A 27,290-nucleotide genomic window follows, 5' to 3' on the forward strand; every position below is an offset into this window, starting at 1 on the left:
CAACTAATCATCTCTTAATCTTTGCCGTGTTTTGTATTTAGTTAATACAAAATTTGGATGTATGTAAGTTATCTGATGCTTCGAATACGACTTTTAAATGATTCTAATGCAAGACAATAAGCCTAAAAATTTAGTGTTAACGATCATCATATATGAAATTATGAAATCCAAAACAATAATAATAATCATAATAATAATAATAAAACAATTTTTCTGAATGTTTTGAATTGGTGGAATTTTGAACTTATAATCTAGAAATGTTCCTTCTAATAAAACACTAGTACATGAGACACTCATTTGATTATGAGCAGCAGATGATGCTATCGTTCCAAGTTAGAATGTTCTAAAAGCATTACTATGATACAATCTTATACATGTACAAACTCTATGATTCTTCTAGAAATATTTCCCACAAGACAACCATTTAGTCAAAGTCAACTCTCATCATCGAAGTCAAAAGACTGTCGTCTCCTTAACGACTCAAGCACAGCCGACGACCTTCCCTTGAGCCTAGTCGCACCACCAGTCGACGACTTGAGCTTAGGCACGTTCATTGCACTAAGCGACGGGGTCCCTGCACCCTGGTTCACGTCCCTCAACACAGACTTAGCCGTGGCTTCAGCCCTCGCACCAGCCACGGCTGAGCTCACCTTTGCACACGTGTCCACACTGTTCACATGTGAGCCACCCTTATCGACAGCCTCTGCGGCTGTCGATCTGGCTTTTTGGGCCTCGTATTTTTGCATGTCGTAAATAAGTTCTTTTTGTAATTGTTTGTCTGCCACTAGCATCTCTTCGATCTCGTTTTTGTAATCTTTAAGGAGGATTCGAAGACACTCCATTAACGATCCTGTGAGCGGGCTGTTTTTACTCTCGAGTAGACGTTTTAGTTCTATGAATATTGGGATTGTGTTTTGGATTAGGCTTTTCTTGACGACTTGAGTTATAACTCGTCCTTTAGCCCCGCTGCTTTCTGAAACGTCTTCTTCAAGTTCTGATGATTCTGTTGATGATGAGCCTTTGTTTGTTGGGATTTTGATTTCTTTACAAGAAAGAACTTGAAATGCATCCTGTTATTTGAAACAAAATTGGATTCGTCAAAATGTCATGAATAAGTTATTAAAAATTGAAAATAGCATTGAAATGAACATGCGATAAACATATCTAATATTTAAAAAGAAAATTAAAGATATACCTGTAAAACAGACTGGCTGGTAACATCTTCAATTTTGAGCATACCATCTGATGCAGATGCTAAAATCTCTGCACATACTTTCGCAAACGTAGCCAAAAGATGCTCAGGAGCCATTTGTTTCAACAAAGCAACATATATATGCATTCGTTGACTTCTTGACTTTTCATCATTCCCTCTAAAATGTCAACAAAAATAATAAACAGAAAACATAAACTTATTTGAAGTTTGACACAGCAAATTGTTACCGGATGCAAAAAAGTCGGCTTTCTTTTTGAGAACTCAGAGGATTGCTTTGTCCGGTATGGGCATTACAGTCATTTAACACAAAGATTGCTTCAACAAAGCTGTTATAAGCTAAGAGTGGCGCTTTGACTGTAAGAAGATGGTTATACAAGTCAAATGAGGATACTTACATTTGCAAGGGTAATATGGTCAGTTAATTGTTAAAGAAATTTCTCACCTTTTAGTATATTCCCAAAAAGAAAATCAGCAAGTTGTCTTATTTTCTCTGATTTATCAACAAGTGATAACAGAAATCTAAGAAAAAGCACACCTCTCCACTTCACATAGTCCCGCTAAACATATGATGAATTCCAAAAGCGTTAACGCGTCATTAACCTTAGAAAGTAAAATCTTTAACATAAAAATGTTGATTTAAGTTTACCTGTAATAATCTACAGAGAAGTGTGAATGTTTGTCTTCTAACCAGTTCGCACGGATCGCGAAGACATTTGGTGATGTTTGGTATATAACTGTAATAATTAAAAGATTAAATAGTTATAATCCATTTTGAAAGAGAATTAATTACACAGATGGTCTCTATGGTTTAGCCATACGCCCATACTGCAACTCTGAACTTTAGACCAAAATTTTTACACAAGCGTAACCATATTGATCCCTAAGTTATTATGAGTGCATATTTTAGGAGAAGATAATGCATATGAGTCTTACCAATCAACCAAAGCTGTATATCGTACACAAAAATCGGTCATCGTTACCACAATGTTGTTACGAAGTGATGCAAGGTCACTCTTTTCCATCTCCTGCGTCAAGAATGTTTAAATTACTTTAGAAATTATGTGGAAAGGATATTGAAAACTATCAAACTGCGACTCTTACAAAGACAGAATATAAGACAAACAACCTATGACTAAGACTTTTGAACCAAGTGGTTGTGCTAGGAGTGGGCATGAAAACGAAATAAACTAACCGAACCAAAATAACCAAACCCAACCAAAAACTGATGATTTGGTTTAATGCCTTTTTTTTCAAAAAATGAATTTCCGGTTCAAATTTGCATGTTGCAAAAACGGAAAAGACCAGACCAAACTATAAACTGAACTGACTTTTATGACCGAACCGGACCCAATGTGAAAATCAAAAACCAAAAAAAAACGAAACTGAATGGTTTTTGGTTCGGTTTAAGTCCAAAATAACAGATAAATATGATATTTTAAGTGTTTTCAAAGCGTAAATATGACATTGTGAAATTTAAGCTTTGAAGCAAAATGAACCTGCACAAACAGTGGAATATAACGCTTTGCAAGTTTGCCATCAGCAAGACAAATTTTGCCCATTGCTACCCAAGCTTGAATGTACAACGAAGGGGCAGTCTGCTTAAAAGACACTAATACCCCTGGCAACTCTTTTTGTTTCGGGTCAGAAATTCCTGATGTGATGATATTATGCAGAACAGGAATAATTGCTTTCAAATCAGCAGAAGGGCAAACAAGAACTAGTGATCCAATGGTGTAAACAGCAGTAACAGCTTGAGCTAATAACTTTGACATTTTTGTTGATGATCTGTTACCCTTTCGAGTCCCACTTGGAGGTGTAAATAAGACATTAATTTTGTTGTTTTCTGATTCTTTTGTCATGTATGATTCTAGAGTTTTGCAAGCTTTGGAAAGTAGCTGGTGGACCCACTTGTTCACAAGTTTATCGGCTTCTTGCGAGTCTTTAGCCTTTCGTTTGCACAATGTTCGCAGTGCTTTCACATGTGCATCAACCTGCCATCATGTAACATTATTGTTTACAGTGTAAATGCTTTACAAATGACATGTTACCCAACCATTTACCCATTTTGCCACCTGTAATTTGCTACAACAAAATAAACTTCCGTTTCAGCAACTAGGGGTGTAAATGAGTCAAACAGCTCGTGAGCTGCTTCAGTTGGCTCGTCAAAAGCTCAAATCAAGCCGAGCTTAAACGAGCTCGAGCCTAAAAAATAAGCTTTTTAATAAACCAACTGGAGTCCGAGCTTCACATATCGAGCTCAAGCTGTCTCACAAGCCAATTACTTATAAATTATTTTTAATATATTAACTATATATTTGTATCGTAAATGTTATTATATCTAAAACTATTATAAAAATAACTAAACAATATTTATCATGTTATATATTAAAATTTATAATTAAAATAAACAATAAACAAGTTGAGCCCGAGATAAAGCTTGAAAAACTACTCACAAGCCAAGCTCAGACTTTAGAAAGAAACGAGCAGAGCTTAACAAGCCCGACCCTAAAAATAAGCTTGTTTAATAAGTGAGCCCAAGCTCAAGCTATCTCGCAAGCCTATCATTTATATGTTGTTTTAATATACTAAATATATGTATAAAAAATTCATTGTTATATATGGAATTATGAAATATATATATATATATATTATGTTATATATAAAATTATATTCAAAACATATATAAAAACAATTAAAAAGGAATATAAATTAATTAATAAATAATAACCGAGCCAAGTTCAACCTTGAGCCTAGTCGAGCTCAGGCTTGGGCTCATTTACACCCCTAAAGCAACAAGTACCTCCATAGAGTGCATACTGAAATCCTCAATTCTTTTAAGCAAATTATGAGCTAAATCTGCTGCAGCTTCATCAGGCAGTTCAACAGACACATTAGAAATCGTCTGCAACAAAAAGACACGATCTCCAGCCCAATCAACAGAATTAGATTCTATATCTTCTTCTTCAACTGGTGCATTTACTGATTCATGTTTATCAAGAAGCTGCCAATGGTGATACAAAAACTCCCAATCAAACGCTTTCAACAAGAATCTAGAAACTTCTGATAACAGAAACCATGCTCCGGCTGGTGCTAACCACTTTTCAATCGGTTTGGACTCGGTTACCCACATAAACTCGGACTTCTTGATTATGTTTTGAAGTGAGACTGCAACTCTGGGCTTAAGTTTCTTCTTTTTTCCAAGATTGGTGCAGATCTTTTTGACCCACGGGCTCACTTCCCCGTTGCAGAGTTCTTTTAACAGATCCAAGACTCCGTTAGAAAGTGACATGTCAGCAACATTAGATCCTGCCCATGACACGCGATCCACTACCAGCTCTAGAAACAAGATTTCACATTCTTCCTGGATGCTTGTTTCATTATCGGTTATTAAACGTGGAACCGAGTGTAACCACTCCTTAGTCACATTTTCATCATCAAATTTCCTGAAAGTCTGTTAAAGAAAATACAAACAAATAAAAAATGTTCTTGTTTAAATAAACTTCAAGCATTGGATTTGGAACAGTAAAAAGATAAAATTTGTAATCATAATACAGATCTAAAAAATTATAAATTATAAATACAAATAATAAACAAGCCACGCTCAAGCTTAAAAAACTACTCACGAGCCAAGTTCGAGTTCTAGTAGGTTAAGTGGGCCAAGCTAAAGCCTAATTAAGTTAGGGCTCGGCTCGGCTTGCTTGCATTCCCTACAGAAACACCTTACTATCTGATTCAGATTATATCACATCATATAATGACTTTGAAGACGCAAAATAAAACACCCTTAAAAGGTGAACTTGTGTTACTATTTATTTACATAGTCATGAAAAACAGAAACAAATAAAGATTAAGACTAAACCTCAGATAATGCAGAAATTGCAGCCTTCTTTATGCTAACAAGCTGATCAGAACAAGCAACACCCATGATCTTCAACAGCATATCATCAAATCCACCGCCTTCACCTTGTAAAGCTGTCAATTTGGATATCAAAACAAGTGCAGATTTCCTAACAGCCGCCTTCTCATCAACACACCGTTTCCTCAACAAATCATTAATCCCACCGTCTTCACCAAATCCCATTATCTTCATTATCCCTGCTTTATTCTCACTATTCCCTGACAAAAACCCAACAATTTGCGCCAAATTCGTAATCGCACGCGCCCTAATTCCTGCAGTTGAATCTGAACACCTTTCCAACAGTGCTTGCAGACACTTAACCCCCCAAGAACTTTCATGCCCTAATGGATTATCTAACAACATTATCAAATGAAGAATAAGATCAACCGCTAGCAATCTAAGCTGAGGCTTCCCATTACTCATCCTCACTACATGATCTGAAAACTCAACTTGATCTTCAAATTCTAAAGACTTAACCACTTCAAGAATCGACTCAACCGCCAACGCTCTAAGCTCAGCCCGCTCGGGCGCTTTCCCAATTAAATACTTCGGAAAATTAACCATACATTTCCGAACCTCATCCGAATCTTTCGCCATCACACTCATCTTACCAACAACATACGACAAACCAAACGTTCTCGCAGCCGATTTGGACGCAATAATCGGTAAAGACAGACACTTTAACACCTCAGCAGCAGTAACCCCTTTTTCCCCATGCTCAGCCTTCAACAACTCACTCAAAATCTCCGAACATATATTGCACAACCTTGTAAAATTCACCGTCCCCCCACACGTATCAAGCGCGGTCGTCGGAATCCCACCGATCGTCTGAATCAAACCCTTCAAACAGTCAGGAAACCTATCCAAATGAATCAACCCCAACACAAGATTCAATCTTTCCAGCACCGGAAACAAAACCCGAATATCAAATTCTCTGGGTGTTTCCAATTCCACTTCATCATCATTATAATCCAATTGCTTACCCCTATTCTTGTTCTTGTTATTATTCTTACGCCCACCTCTTTTCTTCCCACCGGACTGTGAACCCAATTGGGTGTTCTTAAACGAGCAGCGAATGGTTCGGAGTAGCGAATGGAAGGCGACGGGGTTAAAGAGTGAGATAACAGGGAAGTCTTTGGTTAATAACAAGGAGAGATAAACTTTGGAGGCTAGGAGAGAGTGGTGGGGCCCACCGGAGTCCATGGCGGCGGTGAGAGGGTGGAGGAGTGCGGTGGATAAAGAGAGGTTCTTGGCGGAGAGTTCGTCGGAGAGGTTTTCGAGTTCGATTGGGTCGTCTTTGTTGAGGGTGTAGTCTAATAGGGTTTGGAGGGCTTGTAGAGATGATTCGGTGATGGGTGTGTGGGATTGTGGGTTGTGGTGGTGGTGTTCGAGCTCTGTCACGATTTGGTAGATGGCGTCTTCCATGGCCGCCGGATGCAGTAATTGAGACGTTGGAATGGATGAGTTTGGATGAGTGATTTTGCAGAAGCGATAATGGGCGGGAATTGAAATTTTGAAACCCTGTGGTTTGGTGGAATGAAGAAGAAAAGCTCCAAATTTTCATTTTATGATAGGTTTCCGGCACAAACAAACCGGTTAACTGAATAGACCTGAAAATCATATCGAAATCGGATTAGTTTGAAATTGATTATGTAGAAACTGGTTTGAAACTAGTAACCGAACTGAAACGGGCAAAAACGGTCAAACCTGAACCAAAACTGGTCATAAATCGATTTTAACTTTTGTTGACCTAATCGAATTGGTTTTAACCCAAACCGGTTTTAAGTTTTAAACTGGTTTGTGCACTTCTGGTTCTGATTAAAGATAATGTTTTTGACATTAACTTGCCTGATTTAGATTGTTTCGTGTGTAGGTTAGCCACATGTCAAAAGAATTATGAACTGTCATTTTTTTTAACGACAATTCTGAACTATCATAAGCCTGGAGTTGAGAGTTGCACTGGCTTATCTTTTTTCATTTTCTTCAAATATATGAAAATGTGTACGTTTACTACTACTCTACTAGTGTATGTGCATTGAGAAAAAAAATGTTATCAATATCATATTTAATATTTAGTAGGCGTACATACGGAACAAGAAAAGTATACATTAAGTCTGTTATGGTTTACAGAGTATAAACAAAATACTGTTGGTGCAAAGAGTCGTAAACAACCAACATTTCACCTTAAGTGATTAATTTGCAAATCAAGAAAACACATTAGAAACACACAATTACGACTAGGATCAAATATTAATATTTAACTGGAAATAGTTTGCAGTAGAAACCACATGTTAGGGAATAGTATTTCATTCATTAAAGCAAAGTTTCAAGAATCCAGATAATTCAATACATGCAAAATAGAAGACACCTAAACGTAAAATAAAAGATAGTGCAAATCAAATTTGATTACCAACACAAGAATACCGATTGGGCAAGACAAACGTCTCAACATGCATCCCCCGAATATCTAAATCAATAGTGTTCAGCTGATCAAATTATTGGCCATTTGGATCCACTTTGTAAACATCAAATACAGGCATCATGAGCCAAATAACATTCTTCAATATCTACAGTTGGGTTCGAGAGTTGTAACCAGGTACATGCAACAAGTTTTAATCTTTATCCGGTGTGTCTTGCCATTCAATGTCCACAATTCAACCTTGTCTTCATGCAAAAATTTAACATATAAATTAATTTTATTATTTTCCGCGGTGAAATATCAACAATATGCATGGTTGTAGAGTGACAAATAAAGGACCTTCAATCGTTTTGGAAGATTTACGTGTTGGTAGAGTTTTAAATCAGATTGGTTTAGAAAGAAGATTTTTTTCCTTAGACACAACATTTATGGTAGGCTTATAAAAATCAAATCTTAAGACTTTGTATCTACTAGCTTCCTCCCTAAATCGTCTTTCAAATAATAAATAAACTCATCTCCAAATTTAGAAACCCTTCAAACCCTAAAGTCGTCATGAGAATATGTGTAATGCATCGTAAAAACCCCATTGTCGGCCGGTAACATTCTTTATGATGATTTGAGATATCTTCTTGTAATTCGCCGTATTCAGGTTCCATGTAAAAATATCATAGTATTTCATATATTCTTCATATGGAGCATCTAGGATTTTTATAACGAAGGCTATACATAATAATCCCGCACAAGAACAAAGAACGATACTGTTATCCAGATTTTCAATCTGGAACGAAAAAAACTAGCTATTACATTTTGAAGGGTTTTTGTAACACCCTAGGCAAATCCCACATCGACCGTGGACAGAAGAGATCCTTGGTTCATAAGTAAATGTCCTGCCTCTTAAACCACCAACGCGATTTGGGCTTAATGGTAGTGGATGAGAGGAGAGCTCCACAGTTAAGCGTGCTCAGGTGGGAGTAGTAGCATGATAGGTGACCTCCTGGGAAGTCTCCACCTGGGCAACCAAAAACAAATCCGTGAGCTCTTCGTGGGCAAAGCGGACAATATTGGTGGTGCGAGTGGCCGAATGTTACAAGTTGTATCAGAGCCACTCTTGTGCCGTTCGGGATGGAAGGGCAAACCTCATCAGAGAGGGTGAGTCTCCGGGGGTGTCGCGAGGTACACCTTAGGCAAATCCCACATCCTGGATTGGATGGTGGGCAAACCTCATCGAGGACGATGAGTCCAAAAGGGGGGGTGTTTGTAACACCCTAGGCAAATCCCACATCGGCCGTGGACAAAAGAGATCCTTGGTTCATAAGTAAATGTCCAGCCTCTTAAATCACCAACGCGCTTTGGGCTTAATGGTAGTTGACGAGAGGAGAGCTCCACAGTTAAGCGTGCTCAGGTGGGAGTAGTAGCAGGATGGGTGACCTCTTGGGAAGTCTCCACCTAGGCAACCAAAAACAAATCTGTGAGCTCTTCGTGAGCATAGCAGACAATATTGGTGGTGCGAGGGGCCGGATGTTACAGTTTTGTGCAGTCTATCGAGAATAAAACGTGGGTTTTAGTGTATGCTACGAAGGTGAATATCTTGTAGTGGTTTTGCTTGTTCATAGTGGCCGAATTTTAGAGGCAGCTTTCTCCGCTTTAGCAAGCAAAAGAGTTACACCCTTGTCCAATTCATCATGTCAAATAGAAACCCCTTTGAAAGTCTTCAACTTTAAAACACAACGAAGATCCATGACTAGAAAAAAAACAAAAAGATAATTAAATAAAGTGAGGGATCATAGAAAAAGAGAAATTATTATGTACAAACTAACAATGTTTCCTTCACAATCATGTGGGAATAGAGCTTCGGCTGCAATCCCAGCTGACACAAGCCCACAATAACATGACTTTGGAATATTGTCACAAGTAATGGGGTTTTGAATCAGATAATCTTAAAAAACTTGGACTGCCCAATTTTTTTCAAGTGGCTCGTTGGTTATCATGACCTAGACATCCCGCCGTCGCATTTTAGCTAGTAGACACTGGTCATCGTGGAAAAAAAAATTATTTCCAACCCCTATGATTGCTAGGGGTTGAGAGCAAGAATGATGTCGTGTTGTTTCTCAAAAATACACCAATGATCGGCACACGAGTCAGTCGATAAATTGTACGCAAATGATTCACATAAGGAGGTTCCACTAAAGTGTGGCATGTTATATATAGCTTAACCAAACAATTGGTAACTGTTTGGTTCAACTAATTTGGTTCGGTAAAATCAATTAATTCGATGATGGTTCGATTAATTCGGTTATCTGCTCACCCCTTCTCAGAGACGTAAACTTTTTAAAAGTAAAGGTATCGAGAAGAAACGTACTAAAGAGAATACAACAACTGGAGATTTTGAGAAAATTAACATGCAGTGCAAACTTTTACCGTGGAAAAGGGATTTATTGGCATATCGAAGGTTGGAACAATGAAATCTAACTCCTAAAGAACGTCATACCAATCCACAGTATCATGAACCTTTTTATCACGGTTAGAACAAAAAATTGTTGAACATGTCCTTGTTGGTCATGATTAAGAGAAAGTAAAAGAAAAAACTCATCTGAAAATGGAGATGTCCACAAATGAGGAAATTGGGAAGAGAGAAAATGGGGAGATAATGCAGATGGGATGTGGCAGAGTAGCGAGATAATGGCTGTAGCTGACCGTACAGACAAGAAAGGAAGAATCAATCGGTCTGGTGGATACTTTGAACATCAAATCACAATAAAAGTGTCGTAAAAAAATTAGATGATAAATGTTAAATAAACTAGGGCAGCAAGGCTAAACACTGTGGAGTAACGCCCGTGGCGCCACCACCTGCCACATCAACCACCACCCCTAACGCCCACCCCCTTCCAACGTTAAACCCTTACCGCCCCATAATGTCTTTCAGGGCGGCGTTTAGCGCCCCTTATGTAAAAGTGATGCCACATCGATTGTTTAACGTTGTGGAGATAACAACCTCGACATTTAGCCTAAGAAAAGATCGATCACAACACCATATAATAAGTCAAACGACGTGAATCGAAAGTGCTTCATCATCTGCCTAAGAGGACTCGTAGGGGTTACAACCCCAATACAACAAATCTACACATAATCAAGTTGTATCGATATAGACAGTGTCATCAAATGGTCCCAATAGGAGGTTATAGGTATGATCCTATAAATGCCCCAAAAGACCACGTAAATCTTTTGGATAGCGGCATAAAATGGTCCCACGAAGGGACCAATATAAGTGATGTCATTGTGTATGAGATTTCTATTAATGTATACAATGTGACTTATTTGATTTCTATTAATATACAATAAGAGGTTATGAGTCATTAATTATTAAAGAAAAGATAAGTTGTACTGCATTCAAGATTCTCTTTAGAGTTCAGTATTAGGTGGTGGTGATGATGATGCCATGCTCCCGTCTGAAAGGTTTTCTTATGCTGTAAATAGAGTAAACATAATAACCCAAATTAAAATTTTATTTTTCAATTTACACAACATATACACGCTGATCATGCAATTCAGATAAAAAGTTTTTGTTGCTGCATGATTATAGCTAGTGCTTTAATTTTTTTTACATCAATTGCTGTATCCTGAAACTGAGACTGAAGCTTGCCAAAGTGAAGATCACGGCATGCTTGATGTGATGAGTCTGAAAAATGACACAAGACATTGATAAGGTTCTGCATATGTTACAAGATACTTATAAGGGTGAGATTGTGAGGTCTAACATTGTAGCGTAATATTATCAATACATTTAAGTCAACAAAAGTAAAAGTCAACGTGAAGGATTGAATTGTGATGATCCGGTTGATTATTATTAAATATAATATGTATTAGACACATAGTTTTGTTAGTTCTTGTCAAGTGTTGCAATGAGAACTCCATAAACACATGAACTTTGTCTTAAGATCTAATATTATTCACCCTTTCATATTAAATTAGCCAAAACAAAAACGAACTCACTACAGTAGAAACTCTATAAAATAATACACTTAGGACCACCAAAATTTATTAATTAAAAGAGTTATTAATTAATCGATAAATTAATAATTATTAATTTATATATTAATTAATATTTTATTAATTTATAGTAGAATGTTCTGACTCACCCAGAATAAAATGTAGTTGCACAGTTGTTGACTGATGAAGAAATTATTAAAAGCGTTATTGGAATTAATAAAGATGACATCAATGAAGAAGATGATGAAAGTTCTACAATGGAGCCCTCTTCGCGAAACGAAGCTATTGAAGCGGCAATCACATTAAACAATTTCTTGTTGAGCTATGAGAAAACAACACCAGAAGTTCTTACCATGCTAAGGAAAATTAGAGACGAGATTCAAGGGGAAATTGATTTCAACAAAAAACAAAAGACAATTGAGTCATTTTTCAAGAAACATTCATAAATCATTCATGTAATATGCTATATATAATGAATTATTAATTTATATTTTATATGGGGTCTAAAGAAATTATCAAAAATGTATTATCTTATAATTTTAGCGAATTATTAATTTAGCACCCTATCCCCGAGTCGGGACTGGCAAAAAATATCATCTTAGAGAGTTTATTAAATAATCGAGTATTGATTTATCGAGTTTATACTGTAGGTTATTTTTTTTCATTTTATCTTAATATCAGGGCTTGTACACATCTTATATAAGAACTTGTATAGCTTTACTATTGAAGCTCTACCGAGACTACACTTTAATCTTTTGATATATATATATATATATATACAAATTTTAATATTTTATCATTCATAATTCAAGTAATCAAACAACAACCAGACTCAACATGACCAGAGTACTCGACCGGCACGTGCACTTTCAACCATACACGCTCATTTAAGTCCATCTTATAAGCATTACTAGGCTCGCCGTATTTTGGCGTACCAATCAACATGAGATGCCCTTGAAACGATACTAAGTATGACATGTTCGTCACCTTAGCTGGCAGTCTTGCAACAAACTGCCATGTGTCATCTTTTAGCACGACCACGTCATTAGCATGACATGTATATAGCTTCTTATCAGTACCTTCGACATAAATTTTGGGAGTGCACGTGGTCTCTGATAACGCGCCATTGCGTTCTGACCACTTTCTAGCTGATGTGTCAAATACCTCTATGCTTTGGTGGAATTGACCTTGCATATTTGTTGAATACCCGTTGAGGACGTGTAACTTACCACAGTAGAACAAGCATTCACACTCGTCACGCTCTTTTGCCATGTCAGGTAACTGGGTCCAGTTGTCTTTCGTCAAGTCATACGCCCATACGGATTTAAGCGCATTTTTTTCAAGATCATGCCCACCTGCAACAAACACCGTCCGATCACCGTCGCCAGCACAACCGAAAAACGATACAGGCCCACCAGGCATGTCAGCACCACGACGCCACGTGGACGAGAGAAAATCAAAAATAAAAACCGAATTACGACAGTCCCAAGTTCCTGGGCCGTACCCGCCCATAACAACCAGATTTGACCCGACAGCAACCATCCCGCAAAACAACGGCAATCCGTTTGAAAACTCCGGTAAACACGGTATCTCCGACCAGCTACCTGTTTCCGTCTCCAACACCACCAACCGATACACCGGAGCATCCAAACACTTCTTTTTTCCGGCCGGATTCACCTGCGCCTGAGAAAGAACCACAAGAGATTGAGCTTTTCCCGTAGACTTCCTGAGCCGGAGAAGCTCGGGCAAATCCACCCGAGTTTTCCACTCCTTGCATACCGATCGCATAGAGTGAAATTGATTAAAAGGAACTCGAATAAAGCACTGAAGTGCAATATCATGAGGAAGATCTTGAAAACGATCCATGAAATTAATGTTGAGTATGTTTGATACCGAAAACTATTATGAGAATGGACCATTTATAGACATAATCAACGTTCAACATGTTGCTGCAATTGGGCTGGCCACAATCTAGACTGATGGTAACTTTTAACAAACTACTTGACTATAATACTTATTTAATACACCAATGGGCTCATCCCTTAACATTGGCGGCTGTAGCATCAATTGAATTATTTACATAGAAGATATGGATGACGTCTTTGTCTATAGACGTTGCTATTGTGCTCTCAAGTGGTGTTTAGTTGACATCTTTTGTGATCCACTTGAGGAAACATTAATGTAAGCCAATTCGACGATACCATTGACCTATGGGGTTATCAGTACCAAAATACACTATTATTATTATTATTGTAATAATAATAATATTATTACTATAGACTAAATGTTGGGTGCTCCAAAGCTAACAATTTTTTTTTTTCAGTTTCTGGTATTTGATAGAATGTAACCAAAACCAATGAATTCGTGTTGACTTAGTGCGTAATGACTGGGACTAACAACGCTCGGGTTTTACCAACACCCGAGTTTTACATACCCTTTTGTTTTAGTTCCAGTACAGTAGTGAACGTAACCAAAACCGAGTGAATTCGCGTCGGCTTACCGCCACAACATCCGAGACCGACGATGCTCAGGTTTACTAACGCCCGTGTTTTACCGATTGATTACTAGTCATTTTAAATATTTTTATTTTTATAATTTAAATCTTTTTTATATCTTAATTTGGCGAAATTAATTTTTGGGCTTGGGTTCTACCAACGTTGTTTACATTATCACGCACATAACTAATATTGACTGAATACGCGTCGACTTCCCGCTATAACGTTTGGGTTTTACCAGCTCCCGGGTTTTACAGGCCGAATACACATTGCTTTAAATATGTTAGTTTTTAAATACATTATACGTATGTCACTACCTTTTTTGGGTTTTTTTTATCTAACTTTTAAATATGCTAATTTGATAATTTATTTTTTAAGTTTCGTTCCAGCACTATAACAAGCTTTCGGATGCACATATGATGATGGGAATGAGCTACCGGGGAAAATGATATATGGGTATTCTTAATGGGGTCAATAGGAAATTAATACAAGTGACTAAATTGTAATATATAGAGGTAGGATAAGTAATAGGAATAGGACGTGTTAGTGGGCAGGATTTAGTTTGTTTGTTGTTAGGGCTCCGATGTATGGAGAGAGGGCATAGCCCTGGATTATCGTTGTAACCTTTCTTTACGTTTCGTAATACAATCGTCTATTTTGTTCTTATTATCTTTCCTAGATCCAATCTATCACAATCAACACGTATTGTGACATTCGTCAATTTCGGGCTTGTTTGTATTCGTTTTTGTATTTGTTTATTATGTAAACCGACCCGATTTGTAAACCGAAGCTTATGTTATAATCAAAATGATGGATTTATGTACAATATTGTTTCACACTTGTTGGGTCTTGAAAACATCCTATTTTTATTTATTTATTTATTATTTATTTTTTTGTTGTTTTGTGTTTTTGTCTTGATCCATTTTGCATGAAAACTCTTGTGTCTCACACCCATATTTGACCACCAACATTACCCTATATATACACAACCTTTCCTCTTCATTTTCCATTGCTACAACTCCAAAAAAAAAAAAACTCTCTCAAACATCAAAGATTCAAGGTTATCTTCTTAAGTGTTCTTGAAGGATTTTGGTCTTTCATCTTAATTAGTTTATGTAGCCTTATTAATACTTGTTTATGGTTGTGCAACATATATATAATATACACCCCTTGTTTACCTTTGGTAGTTACTTCTCCGATTCCGGTCGGTGAGGTTTCGGACCCCATAAGGCAAGGCTTCATGGAGGACTTCGTGTCCTTGATATATATACATCTATATAACTTGTTCATACATATTAATCTTGCTTATTTTAGTTTGTTGGTCATGTTTACAAGTTCCATGGTTATGGGTTTTTAAAAGTCTATGATTCGGTTTAACCGTAAATAGCTCTAAACCACAAACCGAACTTTGTTACTAGTTTTGTTAAATAATTGTTTAAACATGCTTATTGTTAGATCTAAGTTTCTAAAATCATTTTTACAAATTCTATGGTTATGGATTTGTTATGGATTTGTAGAATCTTACCTCGGTCTTAAACCGAAGCACGATCCGAACCGAAAACCAAACTTTTGTTTAAAGACTTTATTGTTAAATTTTGGTTGTAAAACTTAAAGTATTTTTTTTATTTGTACATTAATATACAAGTTCTTTAGTGTTTGGACATGTGGAAACCAAACCGATTCTTACTCGCTTAAGACACACAAGTGTGTTTTTTTTTAGCCATCAAGACTTGTATATTTCTTTAAAAATAGTTACAAATTGATTTTTAAATATTTTCTTAAGTACTTGGAAATGTTGGATCCAACTTGATCTCATAAGAAAGTTTGGACCGACAAAACCGAACACTCGCCTAACGTGCGTTGTTAGTTCTAAAACAATGGAACTACATACTTGGTTAAGTCTTATTAAATTTTATTGAGTTATCTCATAACATTCAATATTTTGGAAAGTTGACTTTGGGTTTGACCAATTATCAAGACCCGAACCGACAACCCAAACACTCGATAAAAAAAAACCGTTTTAGCATCTTTATTCCAAAGGGATTTGCATTCTTGCATTTTACCCACCTTATTACTTAACATAGGTTGAGTAAATATTAAGGTTAGATACTTTAACCCGATTTCGAGCAAACTTACATTTTTAAAGGGTTATTATTATAAATTCTTAAATAGTTACATTTTAAACCTTGAACTTTAATTATTTACATTTCTCAACATTTATTTTGTTTAAAGACCTTCAAGACAACCTTTCTAAATTCAAGACTTCTTTTCTTTTTAGGCATTGTGTGTTAAACTCGTCGTTTAGACAAATCTCCAAATTATCATCTTTCAAGTTTACTACTTGAAGGTGAGCACTTCATACCCCATTTTCCATCTTTTATTTTGGGGGTGACATTTCACCTTATTCAACAAAATGCTTTGTATTTAAATCTTAAACCACAAACGTAGTTGTATATTTTACCTAAATAATTGCTCGATTTGGTGTTCTATGCTTATATGCCTATGTGTTTATCATTTTTGGTTGGTGGAACTATAAAATCCTAGACTATTTGGCATCCCCTTATAGCAAGGTGTCGTTAACGTAATGCAATTAACGATAACTATAAAATCCTAGACTATTTGGCATCCCCTTATAGCTAGGTGTCGCCAATGTGTTTGGCGATATCTATTTATCCAAATTACCACTTTTATTTATCGTTTCGTATGCAAGTTTTGTGACTATCTTTATTATATACTAATATGATTAAACTTATGAATTGCTCACCAACCTTTGTGTTGACAAACTTTATTTTATGAAATGTTGCAGGTTTGCATCTTTGTTGATTTATGATTGTGAAGAAAACGACATCAAAGACCTTAGGATATTAGTAAAAATGAACAATATCAAATTTGCCATATTTTGTGATATCTTGTTTATGGTTATTTTATGGATAATTGTTATGTGACATTTTCGATGTTGTGAAATGAAATGAGTTTATTAAATACTGTCACTTTAATTAGTGTCATGTGCTTATAGACAATCGTTACACCTCGGCATGTTCCGCCTCCTTTGGTCGGGGTGTGACAGGTAGTGCACTGCTTATTCAAACTTTTGAATGGAAACCGGGTTGGGACTTTGGTTGGGTTGAAGATGCAATGTTCCGTCGTCCTGTTTTTGCTCCACCTGTTACCACCATGCTAAACCACCTACTACACCAAAATCAATTGGTGCTTCCTCAATTGATTGATCTACTTCCTTCGTCAGCAACGAATGATTTGGATTCTAAACAGGTTACATTCAATTATGGCGCCTCTGTTCCCAAATACACAGAACCTATTCAAGATCGACTCAAAACTCGAATTCAGATCTTCGGTTTCGATCCTGGTCCGAATTTTATTTACATACTTTATTTTAGTCACATTATTCACATCAGTCACCTCACCTGGTTTGTGTAGTTTGGTTAGAGTTTGGTCTTTCGGTTTTGGGCCATACACTTGTTTTTACTCAGATTGTGCACCATCTTGACCAATCAATGGTAATTCAGTTTCGTGGTATGCTTGAGAATAACCTTGCAAAGCATTATTGCTCTAAATTAACGATATCTTTATCAGTTTTAAGGGATTTCGATAAGGCGGATAAATGAGATATCAAGAAAGTAATGATAACCAAGGCTTCCATTCAACACCTAACAACTGGTGATGAGCTGCTAATGGCAGTTACACACAACCATAACTTGAGGGTATTTCATTTATATAGAGTGATGAGAGATAATTTCAAGAACCAAGACTTCATGGTGCAATTTTTTCAAACAGTGGATTCATTATTAGTTTTTATAGGCATTGTTGGTGGTGGCTCAAACATTCTGAACAGCGGCTGTGTTGGCTACTTGGTTATGTTGACTACTTGGCCACTATGGGATGACCATGATTTGATAGAGCAGTGGCAAGGCCAGACTCCTGCTGATGCAAGTTGGGAAGACCCAACTTTGGTCAAAGAACAGTTTTCCAGCCACAGTCTTGAGGACAAAATTGTTGTAGAAAAGGGGAGCAGTGATACGAATTCACATATCACATTACTTAATGATAGTCCAAAAGGGTTAGAATTTTATTCTATAAGGGGAAAAGGAGGAGATTTCAATAGCGATTATGACGGGTTTTTCATCAAGGGGATTTCTCAGCTTTAGACCACTTTTGTTGACCGGGTTCTGTCTTTTGGATCGTTTACCTCTGTTGGAACTTTTCTTTTTATTACAGAATTACCGGGTATTCATTGGTGGTACAAGACTGCAAGTCTTGTTATCGAGTTACTGGTTGGATCATATCATTTGTGGGTGGTGAATGGGCAGGGCCGACCACCTGAAAACGCTCTCAGAGAAGCCTCCGTTTGGTTGTCGAGTCAGTTGTCCGTTCCCAGTCTTGAGGGCAAGACTGGTTTGAAGGGGAGAGTAATGATGGGAATGAGCTATGGGGAAAATGATATATAGGTATTCTTAAGGGGGTCAATGGTAAATTAATACAAGTAACTAAATTGTAATATAGAGGTAGTATAAGTAATAGGAATAGGACGTGTTAGTGGGCAGGATTTAGTTTGTTTGTTGTTAGGGCTCCTATGTATGGAGAGTGGGCATAGCCCTGGACTATCATTGTAACCTTTCTTTACGTTTCGTAATACAATCGTTTATTTTGTTCTTATTATCTTTCCTAAATCGTCGTTTATTTTGTTCTTATTAGCTTTCCTAAATCCAATCTATCACAATCAACACGTATCATTTCCTATCATATGACAAGTGGATTTTGGTTAGTTGTTGGCGAGAAAGACGAAGAGCGAGACAAAGAGAAATATGTTTGCGTATGCAAAGGAGAGAGATAGATATAGGTTGGGCAGGTTCATGTGGTAAGATGACTACGTAGTGAACAGTGGTTGGACGGGTACTGGCGGCTTGTGATAAGTTGTCCATTGGTGATTGGATCTCTAGCAGGTTCCTTTAATCACCGCCCATGCCCATGTGCCCTTAGGCCGGTCGATGTGTGTGTGGTGGGGGTGGCTCAATGTTAGGCTAAGTTGGCTTACCCTTAACACAGTAACGAGACCAACACCCTAATTAACTAATGCGTTAGATATAACGCTTTAACCGACCTTTCCTTGTTAAACCACAACACCAGTGGATCAACTTAAACATAGTCATCATCACATTTGACACGTGGATGTGCGAGTGAGTTTTGGGTTATACAACCACCAAGTCATCCTAGCCACCGCCGGCGACCGTTACCGGAGCAACCGGTAATTCGATTTATCTTCACCGCTCAGTGTTTGTTCAATTCGATGTTAAATATCAAACCGTTCCTGTTTATTGCATATAAACCCTATGTTTGATTAATCGTTCACATAGAAACTTTTTCCTATTCAGAGGCAAAACCTAATCTGTAGACTGTACAGAGCAAACAGTTTATTTTCACACTGAAATGGTTTATATTCACAGCATTTCAAATCAATTACTGATTATTTTGCTTTATTATGTCACCATTCAACCTTTTTTAGGCATTTTGAATAACTAGTGTAAAACTTGTATCGAGTAGGACATGCCTGATTCCGGAAGTCATAAGGCCACAGGACGGGCTCTTCCGTCATGGATGAGCTCAAGAGATGCTGATAAAAACCCCGACCATAAGGAACCAGTTAATAATCACAAAGATAAACGCCCTGCCGACCAAACCGCTAATAAGTTCTCCAAACTCATGGTACAAGCCGGTCTATAACTATGTATTATATTATTACTTATTGTACGTTTCGTGACATTAAGTTTGATGATTGTAGGATGGGGTTGTGTTTGTACTTTCAGGGTTTGTTAACCCTGAACGCAGCACGTTACGGTCTCAAGCATTGGAAATGGGGGCTCAGTATCAAGGTGATTGGAACGCCAATTGCACACTGCTAGTTTGTGCATTTGTTAATACTCCAAAGTTTCGACAAGTTGAGGCTGATAATGGAACCGTTGTCTCCAAGGTTTAACTTCTTATCAAACTTGTCATTTAAGAATGTTTATCCGTTGTTGCGACATCGGTACTTGTGTATAAGTTAAAGCTTGTAACGTCTTGTTCAAACTTCAAACCTAATAGGGTTAATCTTAAGACCGGTTACAGTTTTGCACTTGGACGTTCAACCAGTACCATTATGTGATTTGCTATTGTATTGTTTGATATATGGCTGTCAGTCTGTTACCGAGTATCTTACAAAGTTGATAATGTTATTTTAGGGATGGATAACTGAGTGTTACGAACAGAAACAGCTTGTTGCTATTGAACCTTTCCTTTTGCATGCCGGTAAACCATGGAGGAATCAAAGTAGCTCCACTGGACCTAGCCAAGGTCTCTCTCTCTCTACACACACACACACATTATAGTTGTCAATAGCAGTGATAGCGGGCGCTATAGCGCGCTATGTAGCGATGCGGCTATAGGCCGCTATATACTAAATATCGGTCATTTAGCGTGAGTAAAGCGGTATTTAGGGTTTTTTTTATTTTTTAATATAAAAAATTATAGAAACCTATTTTTTAGGCTTGTTTATCGACCAAACAACTGCACCTTCCACAAGTTTCACCGTAAAAGCTTATTTTGTGAATATAAACCCTAATTATTTGCTTAAAAATTTTCTACTCCTTTATCACTAAATATGAAATAGCGGTTGCTATTTACCGCTATTCGCTACGTAGCATATAGGTGCCCGTCGCTGTTTACCGCTATTCTCTATTGACAACTATACATGCGCGCATACATACATATATGTAGTCAGGCATTGATAACTGTACTGTCTGTAATTGATTCTATCATTCCAGCATATTGATCATGTACATGTTCCGATGTTCGTCAATTGACATCCGATGCATGCCCAAAGGTTTCTTTAAAATCGAGTTTGTAACTTTGTTTACTGTTAATCATTTGTTTAGTAGTTCCCAATGTATAAGCGTAGTACTGAATTTAAACGTCTTTGGTTGATATGCAACTAAAACTTTGCATAGTGATTTTTATCTTTCTTTTTTCTTGAGTCTGTTTTACACTCTTATCAATTTTAAGAGCTTGCATACTGTTTTTGTTTGCATTTGACACCTGATTTAATTGGTGCTTGCAGATCCAAAACAGTCTTCATCAAAGAGCTCTTATAAGCAAGCAGATAAGTCTATAGATTCAAAACCACAAGCTTCTTCCTCGGGCAAGGTTTATTTTGCTTTTTTAGTTTTATCATTGAGCAGCATGTAACAGCTGTAGTGACATTTTTGTATGTGATACCCGAAACAGAGTCAACAACAGACGGCCCATAAGCCTGCTAAAAAGGAGTTTTTAACTTCTGAAGTGAAGAAATGGGCAATAGATGACATGAAAAAAACTATGTCATGGTTAAACAGTCAGGATGAAAAGGTTAGGCATATTGGTCTTTCGAGTTATACCAGAAAATGAAAATAAAAAGATAAGAAAATAATCATAATAATCACTCATTTGCACTACTCAGCCTGATTCAAGCGAGATAAAGAAGATAGCAGCAAAAGGAATCTTGACATGTTTGCGGGATGCAATAGATTCTCTCAAGGAGGGGCGGGTATGTAATTTTTTTTTTTGCAAGTAAATTTTGTATATTTAAATTATTAAAACGATATGTCTATAGGGCATGGGAAAAATACTTGAGGAGTGGAGATTTGTCCCACGGGTTGTTGAAGAGCTGAACAAGCTCGATATAGCTGGAGATAGTGTGGTTAAAAAAGACGTTTACCACCAAGCTATCGTGTGCAAACGCATTTATGAATTTGAGCTCGAAAAATCAGAAGATGAAAAACCAAAGGATAAAAATAAACGAGCAAAGGTCGAAAAAACTGGAAAAACAGAAAATTATGATAGTGATGATACAATTGAGATGACAGAAGATGAAGTAAAGGAAGCATATGATAGTGTTGCTGCTAGCATTCATAAATGTTAACCACTCTGACCATAGTTGATGGTTCTAAGTTTTTGCCTGCTGTCTCACGGTGTTTATGAACAGTCACTTTGTATTTCTAAAAAGCAGAAAGTTGGCTTTTGGGCCTTTGTGTTTGACCTTTTTCGTCAAGTGGCCCGGTTCTTTTGAAGTTTGACACGTTTCTTTAGGTGGTGTTTGTTTTTGCTTAAAACATCTTCAGGAGCCTCATGTCTGCGGGTGCGCAACAAAAGCTTCTGAAGACTGTTTGTTTTTTTTTTAAATAAGATCTGCTAACTGCTTTTATGGTCTTAAAAAAGTAGCTATTGTTTAACTTCTTCACACATCTTCACACTTCTTAACATCCTACTAACACCCAATGTCCAACACCACCACCACCCATCATGTGCCGTCACCACGACCGTCCGCCACCACCCACCGTCCGCCACCACCACCGTCCATCACTGCCACCATCCACCGTCCACTACCACCACCCACCACCACCATCCATCACCACCACCACCCACCCGTCGGCCACAACCATTGTCCACTACCACCACCCACCTTCCGCCACCACCACCCACCACCAACCACCACCACCCACCACCACCACCTACCATCCGCCACCAACATCGTCCACCACCATCACCGCTCATCACCACCACCACCCACCGTCCGCCACCACCAACTATTTTACTGCTCTACAGACGTTAAATGACTTCTATCTACTGTGATATGTATGATAGGTAACTAATTTTCAGCTTATGCAGACGATACCCAGTTTATAAAACAAACAGTATTATATTTTCAGATTGCATACCTTCAGACCACATCTTCAGTTGCAGACATGAAATCAGATGAAATCAGATTGTAGACAGTTTTTGTCTTAAAAAATAAACAATATCTAGTTGATTGAACTACATTATGCTAATTTTAGTGGATTAGGTAAATTGGATTCGTTTTGAGAGATGTTTTCAGGCACTATTTACAGCTTCAGTGTTAAAAAGTTACAGGTATAACTATTATAACTGTATTTGTGTAATCGTCTTTTTATTTTACTGTTTTTGCTATGAAGTTATAATTTTGAAGAAAAAAGAAAGAAAAGCTAAACAAAACCATCAAACTGGTTAAACCGGTTGGTTTAATTTGTTGTTTCTTCAAAAAGTAGTTAGAATCTCGGTCTTTAATTTCTATCAAAATCGGTCGGACTGGACTTTAAACAGTCTTCGTGGATCTCATATCGAGTAGCTGACTATGTTGTATACTTGAGACTGGTATACCATGCGCTAACGATTTGTGTTGTAGAAAATAAATAGTTTTAACAAGATTCAAAGGCGGCTTTGTGGTCTTCTACCGGTTTGCTGGAAGGTTCGTTGGGGCTAATGTTAACCCACCTCACATGAGAATCATGAGAAACATTATTATGTGCTTTGCTTTGGATGTCCTATATTTGGTTCATAGAGAAGAAAGGGTCTTGTATTCATCCTTTCTATTTGTAAAAATGTAAAATCATACCAATGTCTTCTTAATGTTCTTATTATAAATGTTTTAATTTGACAATTATCTTGTTACGTTCATAGATAAGGAGATAAGCTAGTTTATAAAGTAGTACTTCTCTGTGTTGATCTTTTATGCATGTTTTGAGATATTGCCTTTGGTAAGTATAAAGCCGGCCATTACAAATTCATCCAGGTAGTCAGAGGGTTTTACCATAAGGCTTTCCTCCTTGGAGGTTCCAGGTTTGAATATGACAAATGTATGCCATTAAAAGGGGGAGAACACTCTTTCTATTATCGAACTTGGGTAAATAAAGGTTGATGGTTATTATGACTTATGACCCTTTGGGAGAGAGATCATTGAGAGAGACCACTGCCAACAAGCTGGTCGTTAAACAAAAGTAAGTATAAAGCTGACATTTCTAATATTCCTAAAAATCAGTGGGAAACTCACAACCGATGATTAGTGCTAGCTGCTCATCAATGGTAAACAGTCATTAGTGGTTCTTGACAAAATACATGTAATTGGTCCCTGGTATTTGATGATTGTCAAAACATGAAATGAATCTGACCTGATCCGTGACGATGTTTCCACGGATGTCGAGATGAACGAACCACGTCTTGATCTTCTTCTCCGGTTGCTTGAGATCTGCAATGGCCTTTTGGGGGTGTGGAGGTGACTGCTAAGAAATCTCAAGGATCTCTTGTTTACAGACACAAAAATATGGTGGTGGCTCTTATTGAGCATGACCCACCCCTAATAAGGAGGTGGAGACCTCCTTATATAGGGAGCCTCATGGCCACCATCATGGTACCCTAATGGGCCTAGCCCAGTTAGGGTTACCTCCACAAAACCCCCTCAGCCCAATAACATTGTATTAGTTCATATAATAAAATAAGCCAAACATAATAAATTTAGGGTCGTACAACCGGGTTTAGTACCATACCCCTACAAGCCCCCCAAGTCCAGCGTTGCTCCTAGGCGCGCAAGCGTTTAGGTAGAGCGCTGTACTTTATGAGGTGTGTTAGGGCGTGAGGCGGTTTTTTCCCTTTTCTTCGGCCTTATCTTTATTGTCTTTGAGTTTTGGGAGGTTTTCTTCATGATGGTGACGTGTTGTGGTTTTTATGATAATGATGGTGCACTAGCATGAACAAGATATAGCACGCCGAATAATAAAAGCTTGCGCGCGAGGCGACTTACGAGCTATGAGAATAATAAAGCCTGCGCGCGAGGCGACTTACGAGCTATGAGAATAATAAAGCCTGCGCGCGAGGCGACTTACGGATCTATGAGAATAATAGAAGCCTGCGCGCGTGGCGTCTTACGAGCTATAAGAATAATAAAAGCTTACGCGCGAGGCGTCTTACGAGCTATAAGAATAATAAAGCTTGCGCGCGTGAGGCGACTTACGAGCTGTAAAAATAATGAAGCCTGCGCGCGAGGCGTCTTACGAGCTATAAGAATAATAAAGCTTGCGCGCGTGAGGCGACTTACGAGCTGTAAAAATAATGAAGCCTGCTCGCGAGGCGACTTACGGATCTGTGAGAATAATGAAGCCTGCGCGCGTGGCGTCTTACGAGCTATAAGAATAATAAAAGCTTGCGCGCGAGGCGTCTTACGAGCTATAAGAAAAATAAAAGCCTGCGCGCGAAGCGACTTACGGATCTATGAGAATAATAGAAGCCTGCGCGCGTGGCGTCTTACGAGCTATAAAAATAATAAAAGCTTGCGCGCGAGGCGTCTTACGAGCTATAAGAATAATAAAAGCTTGCGCGCGAGGCGACTTACGAGCTATAAGAATAATAAAAGCTTGCGCGCGAGGCGTCTTACGAGCTATAAGAATAATAAAGCTTGCGCGCGTGAGGCGACTTACGAGCTGTAAAATGATGATAATGACTGGCCCACAAGGGCCTCTTCTGCGCAGGATGACTATCCCGGCCTGTTTTCAAAATAATAATGAAGGCACAAATGGCCAGATAATAATAATGATGTCATAGGTGCTTGTGCGGCTCGTAGCCGAACCTGCAAAAACATGTCAACTAAAAGTGGATGTATTGCATGGTTCCCATCCTCGGGCAAATTATGAGGTGTGCCCAACCTTTAAGCTTGGCGCGTGGCCTATGGGTTTATGAGGATTCCCAACCTTTAAGTTTGGCGCGTGGCCTATGGGTTTATGAGGATTCCCAACCTTTTAAGTTTTGGCGCGTGGCCTATGGGTTTATGAGGATTCCCAACCTTTAAGTTTGGCGCGTGGCCTATGGATTTATGAGGATTCCCAACATTTTAAGTTTTGGCGCGTGGCCTATGGGTTTATGAGGATTCCCAACCTTTAAGTTTGGCGCGTAGCCATATGGGATATTATGAGGATTCCCAACCTTTAAGTATGGCGCGTAGCCATATGGGATATTATGAGGATTCCCAACCTTTAAGTATGGCGCGTAGCCATATGGGATATTATGAGGATTCCCAACCTTTAAGTATGGCGCGTAGCCATATGGGATATTATGAGGATTCCCAACCTTTAAGTATGGCTCGTAGCCATATGAGTACAATCATGGTTGTTCTTATCCTGATTTGGATTAGACTGTTCTTCATTTGTTGTGTCGCTTACGCGCGGCCTGCGCAATGTCTCCTTTATTCTCACGCGCAGATGTGGTGCGTGAGCGTGCATGATGCGTGAGCATTTGATATACATGAGCATACGTGAAGCCCAATAACATATGTGATGCGTGAGCATGTGATATGCGTGAGCATACGTGATGCGTGAGCATACGTGATGCGTGAGCATACGTGATACGCGTGAGCATACGTGATACGCGTGAGCATGCGTGATGCGTGAGCATGTGATATGCGTGAGCTGTGGCGTAGAGTAATCACCGGGAGCGCGCATGCGACCCGCTGTGGCGTAGAGTGATCGCCGGGAGCGCGCATGCGACCCGCTGTGGCGTAGAGTGATCGCCGGGAGCGCGCATGCGACCCGCTGTGGCGTAGAGTGATCGCCGGGAGCGCGCATGCGACCCGCTGTGGCGTAGAGTGATCGCCGGGAGCGCGCTTGCGGAATCCGAAGTTGATCCACAGGGAGCGATTTTGATCCGCGGTGGCGCGCATGATCTAGAGATTTTGAATATCCATATCAGGTAGGTTTTATGTAAAACCAACAGATCTAATAGGATTTATAGATATATGAATATGAAGTGTGACTGTTGCTCAAACGAACCCAGATCTGAAAAAATCATAACTAGATTTGGTATATTTCACTTAGAAAAAACACAGATCTAAGGGTTTTCCCAAAAAGTTCGGTGGTATTTCTTCCTGTGTATTTCCAGATCTGGAAGTATTTTTTAGATCTACGGATTTTTGGATTTCCATAGAACATATCTGAAAGAAGAAACCGTAGACCCGAGATATTGATGAACAGATCGGAGGGCCGAGACGAGAAGCGAAATGTGGTTCATTGCCGTCCCACGGATGGCGCCAATGTCAAAACATGAAATGAATCTGACCTGATCCGTGACGATGTTTCCACGGATGTCGAGATGAACGAACCACGTCTTGATCTTCTTCTCCGGTTGCTTGAGATCTGCAATGGCCTTTTGGGGGTGTGGAGGTGACTGCTAAGAAATCTCAAGGATCTCTTGTTTACAGACACAAAAATATGGTGGTGGCTCTTATTGAGCATGACCCACCCCTAATAAAGATGTGGATACCTCCTTATATAGAGAGCCTCATGGCTACCATCATGGTACCCTAATGGGCCTAGCCCAGTTAGGGTTACCTCCACAAAACCCCCTCAGCCCAATAACATTGTATTAGTCCATATAATAAAATAAGCCAAACATAATAAATTTAGGGTCGTA

The 27,290-nt window shown here is 38.4% G+C and overlaps 3 protein-coding genes across 3 annotated transcripts; 1 reads left to right on the plus strand and 2 right to left on the minus strand.

The window, feature by feature from the left end:
* Window positions 1-434: 434 nt before the first annotated feature.
* LOC143544581 (condensin-2 complex subunit CAP-D3-like) lies at window positions 435-6,551 on the minus strand. The gene is made up of 9 exons (XM_077036655.1): window positions 5,073-6,551; window positions 4,014-4,664; window positions 2,710-3,204; window positions 2,147-2,238; window positions 1,860-1,947; window positions 1,656-1,770; window positions 1,441-1,567; window positions 1,196-1,370; window positions 435-1,070 (listed from the first exon to the last, which is right to left on the minus strand). The coding sequence occupies exons 1-9, from the start codon at window positions 6,534-6,536 to the stop codon at window positions 435-437; spliced, it is 3,843 nt and encodes a 1,280-aa protein (XP_076892770.1). The 5' UTR covers window positions 6,537-6,551.
* A 5,773-nt stretch (window positions 6,552-12,324) lies between these two features.
* LOC143544560 (F-box/kelch-repeat protein At1g15670-like) lies at window positions 12,325-13,383 on the minus strand. Its single transcript, XM_077036642.1, has one exon. It carries the CDS (start codon window positions 13,381-13,383, stop codon window positions 12,325-12,327), a length of 1,059 nt encoding a protein of 352 aa, XP_076892757.1.
* A 6,143-nt stretch (window positions 13,384-19,526) lies between these two features.
* LOC143544582 (DNA-repair protein XRCC1-like) lies at window positions 19,527-22,082 on the plus strand. The gene is made up of 7 exons (XM_077036656.1): window positions 19,527-19,730; window positions 19,807-19,995; window positions 20,246-20,357; window positions 21,121-21,206; window positions 21,288-21,407; window positions 21,499-21,585; window positions 21,652-22,082. Exons 1-7 carry the CDS (start codon window positions 19,572-19,574, stop codon window positions 21,958-21,960), a joined length of 1,062 nt encoding a protein of 353 aa, XP_076892771.1. The 5' UTR covers window positions 19,527-19,571; the 3' UTR covers window positions 21,961-22,082.
* Window positions 22,083-27,290: the final 5,208 nt, after the last annotated feature.

This window comes from Bidens hawaiensis, unplaced genomic scaffold (genome assembly GCF_021521415.1).
Source record: "Bidens hawaiensis isolate Kalapana, Puna unplaced genomic scaffold, B.hawaiensis_p1.1 tig00013629_1, whole genome shotgun sequence".
Lineage (NCBI taxonomy): Eukaryota > Viridiplantae > Streptophyta > Magnoliopsida > Asterales > Asteraceae > Bidens > Bidens hawaiensis.

Coding starts and splice junctions, on each gene's coding strand:
- LOC143544581 (XM_077036655.1), bottom strand. CDS start 6,536: ATGGAAGACGCCATCTACCAAATCGTGACAGAGCTCGAACACCACCAC. Junction 3,205..4,013: donor TCAGTATGCACTCTATGGAG/GTACTTGTTGCT, acceptor ACATGATGGCAG/GTTGATGCACATGTGAAAGC. Junction 1,948..2,146: donor TATACAGCTTTGGTTGATTG/GTAAGACTCATA, acceptor TAATTATTACAG/TTATATACCAAACATCACCA.
- LOC143544560 (XM_077036642.1), bottom strand. CDS start 13,383: ATGGATCGTTTTCAAGATCTTCCTCATGATATTGCACTTCAGTGCTTT.
- LOC143544582 (XM_077036656.1), top strand. CDS start 19,572: ATGCCTGATTCCGGAAGTCATAAGGCCACAGGACGGGCTCTTCCGTCA. Junction 19,996..20,245: donor ATGGAACCGTTGTCTCCAAG/GTTTAACTTCTT, acceptor ATGTTATTTTAG/GGATGGATAACTGAGTGTTA. Junction 21,586..21,651: donor ATTCTCTCAAGGAGGGGCGG/GTATGTAATTTT, acceptor ATATGTCTATAG/GGCATGGGAAAAATACTTGA.